The sequence below is a fragment of the Dermacentor andersoni genome, chromosome 10 (genome assembly GCF_023375885.2).
Source record: "Dermacentor andersoni chromosome 10, qqDerAnde1_hic_scaffold, whole genome shotgun sequence".
NCBI lineage: Eukaryota > Metazoa > Arthropoda > Arachnida > Ixodida > Ixodidae > Dermacentor > Dermacentor andersoni.
Genome location: NC_092823.1, coordinates 84,104,631 through 84,107,552, shown reverse-complemented (window position 1 = coordinate 84,107,552; position 2,922 = coordinate 84,104,631). Strand labels below are relative to the sequence as shown.

Here is a 2,922-nt window from a genome sequence, read left to right as displayed (position 1 = left end):
TGTCGCCGCAGGATGTTCTCGACGAAGAATTTCGCCACTTCGGCTGCGCTCCCTTTAGGCAGAGCTTTCGTTTGGGCGTAGCGTGCAAGGTAGTCCATCGCCACGACGATCCACTTATTTCCGGTTGTACGCTTAGGAAAGCGTCCCACAAAATCCATCGCTATCTGCTGAAATGGTCGGCAAGGAGGCTCAAGCGGCTGTAGTTACCCGCTGGCCTTGTCGGTGGTGTCTTGCATCGCTGACAGTCTCTGCATGTCTTGACGTAACGGTCAACGTCAGCGGTCAGGCGCGGCCAGAGAGAGAGTAAAACATCTTTATTAATAATATTTGAATGGCGAGGGCAGTGTGGGAGGAACCCTCAGTCCAGGGTCCCTAAGATGATTCCGGCGATGTTTCGAGCCCGTTGTATCACAGCTCGGAGGACCTCGGGAGGCCCGTCGTGGAGGGCATCGTCCCACAGGGCGGCCAGTATTACCTTTCCTTTATCCTCGATCACGTCCGTGATAATCCGGGGTGCCCAGCGGTCGGTTCGTCATGTAGGGTGTGCAGCACTTCTGGACCCTGTGTTCAAGTGTGGCATAATCGTTGCTGTGTTATCGTGTTTAGTTCTTGCCATGCCACGGCCCTTGATGCGATGCCCTGCGCATGCGTGACATGCACACATATGTATATATACTACGGAGCAATAAAGGCGGGGGGTTCATTCCCGTTCATGTTCAAGACGGTGTCGTTCGACGCGGAAACACGACATTGTGTCAGAAGTGGCCTTCGCAATGTGGGTGGAACCACGGGCGACGTGAGAAGATACAGGTACGGCCGACCTTCATCGTTGGCGTCCTCGGCTCGGACACGATAACGGAACGAGAGCTTCGAGCCATGGCGCGTGAGGAAAGTGGTATTTCGCGCCAGCTCTTTCCGGTACAGCCACCAACGAGCTTCAACTTTGACAATGCGTCAGAGTGGCCGGCGTGGGTGCAAGAATTCGATGATTATCGATTTGCTTCCGGCCTTAATGAGCGAACTCAAGAGGCTCAGGTACGCACGCTGCTGTATACCATGGGGCGGCAGGCACGCAACGTATTCAAGACCTTTGAGCTGTCGGAAGAACAGTCAAAGGACTATGAAGTGGTGAAAAAACGTTTCGACGCCTACTTCATTGCCACGCGCAATTTGGTGTATGAAAGTGCGTGTTTTCATCGTCGCCACCAAGTTTCAGGCGAATTGATGGACCAGTATGTAACGGCCCTACATACTTTGGCAGATAAATGTGACTATGGCGTGATGAAAGAACGGATGATCCTCGACCGTTTCGTGGTTGGACTACGTGACACAAAGTTGTCTGAGGCCCTACAAATGGACGCTGCACTAACTCTGAAAACGGCACTGACAAAGGCAATAATGAAGGAAGCGGTACAGCAACAACAGGAACTTCACAGCAGTCCATACCACCAACCAGCCAGCCTAGAGGTCGACGGAATTCATCAACGAGCAAGCCGGGGACGTCCAGGGGACCAATGGGCCAAAGAAGACGTCCGAAAGTGCGCGGCTTGCGGCAGGGCCCGTCATTTAACGTCATCGTGCCCTGCAAGGGGGGCAATCTGCTACAGGTGCCAACGACGGGGACATTTCGCCGCGGTCTGCCCACAAAAGCAGAACTTCACGATCGCCGAAGCAAGCGCATCCGAGGTAGATTTGTGCAGTGTTCCCCGGACAGCTACATTGAGTGAGCAAACAGAGTGTGCCATCTATTTTGTTGGGACTTTAGCTGGCACAATTGCAAGAGCTCGTTTTGTTCAGGTCGCTATTAATGGGGTCACAGTGTCTGCGAAGACTGACACAGGAGCAGAGGTAAACGTTGTTCCAGCATCATTTCCTGGCGTACCCAAGACTCTAGAGCGTTCCAACGTAATGTTTCGCCGCAGGTACCAGGCGAATACGTTACACGATTCGGCAGAGCTGTAAGAAAACCAGACCGTAACGGGATTTCTGAATGTAAAGCAGTACGTTTCTTTTGACTGTGTTTATCATTATTTAGTTGGTTATTTTGTTGGAAAAGGGGAGATGTGGCATAATCGTTGCTGTGTTATCGTGTTTAGTTCTTGCCATGCCACGGCCCTTGATGCGATGCCCTGCGCATGTGTGACATGCACACATATGTATATATACTACGGAGCAATAAAGGCGGGGGGTTCATTCCCGTTCATGTTCAAGACGGTGTCGTTCGACGTGGAAACACGACAACAAAAAGACAGTTGGTGCGGACTGGTGAGAAGTTTCTCTTTACGATAACGTCGTTTTGCAGAGAAAACGAAGACAATCCTCGCCTAAATGCCCTAAGCACAAGGTTGTGGTTGCCTGCCTTCCAAATACTCGACAACCTGTTTTAGCTCTAGGTCTGCTCGTTGCTTTTCAGCGAAGTCTTCCGCGCTTATTGCTCCAAGGAAGGCGTTGTCATCCCCGTCGCCTTGCGGCGGCGGGTCAATGGGCGCGCGTGATAGGCAGTCGGAATCAGAGTGCTTCGGCCTGGATTTATTGATGACGGTTATGTCCGAATTCCTAGAGTCTCAGGCTCCATCGTGCGAGGCGTCCTGATGAGTCGTCTAAGTATGCCAGCCAACACAATGCGTGGTGATAGTTTACCACCTTAAAGCGCCTGCCAAAAATTTATGGGCGGAATTTCGTGGCAGCTCAAATGATGGCAAAGCGTTCCATTTCCGTCATAGAATAATTGACTTCCGCTTTCGAGAGCGACCGACTAGCGGAAGCAATGGCCCTTTCACACCCGTCTTTCGTTTAGATTAGGACGGCGCCGAGGCCTTTGCTACTTGGCGTCGGTGTGCATTTTGCTGTCCACGCCTTCGTTGAAGTGGGCAAGCACTGGTGGTGACTGTAGGTGCTGTTTAGGCTCTTGGAAGGCTTCGG

The 2,922-nt window shown here is 52.1% G+C and overlaps 1 protein-coding gene across 1 annotated transcript; it reads left to right on the top strand.

The window, feature by feature from the left end:
* Positions 1–876: 876 nt before the first annotated feature.
* On the top strand, positions 877–2,592 carry LOC140213470 (uncharacterized). Its single transcript, XM_072284714.1, has 2 exons — positions 877–1,723; positions 2,414–2,592. The coding sequence occupies exons 1-2, from the start codon at positions 877–879 to the stop codon at positions 2,590–2,592; spliced, it is 1,026 nt and encodes a 341-aa protein (XP_072140815.1).
* Positions 2,593–2,922: the final 330 nt, after the last annotated feature.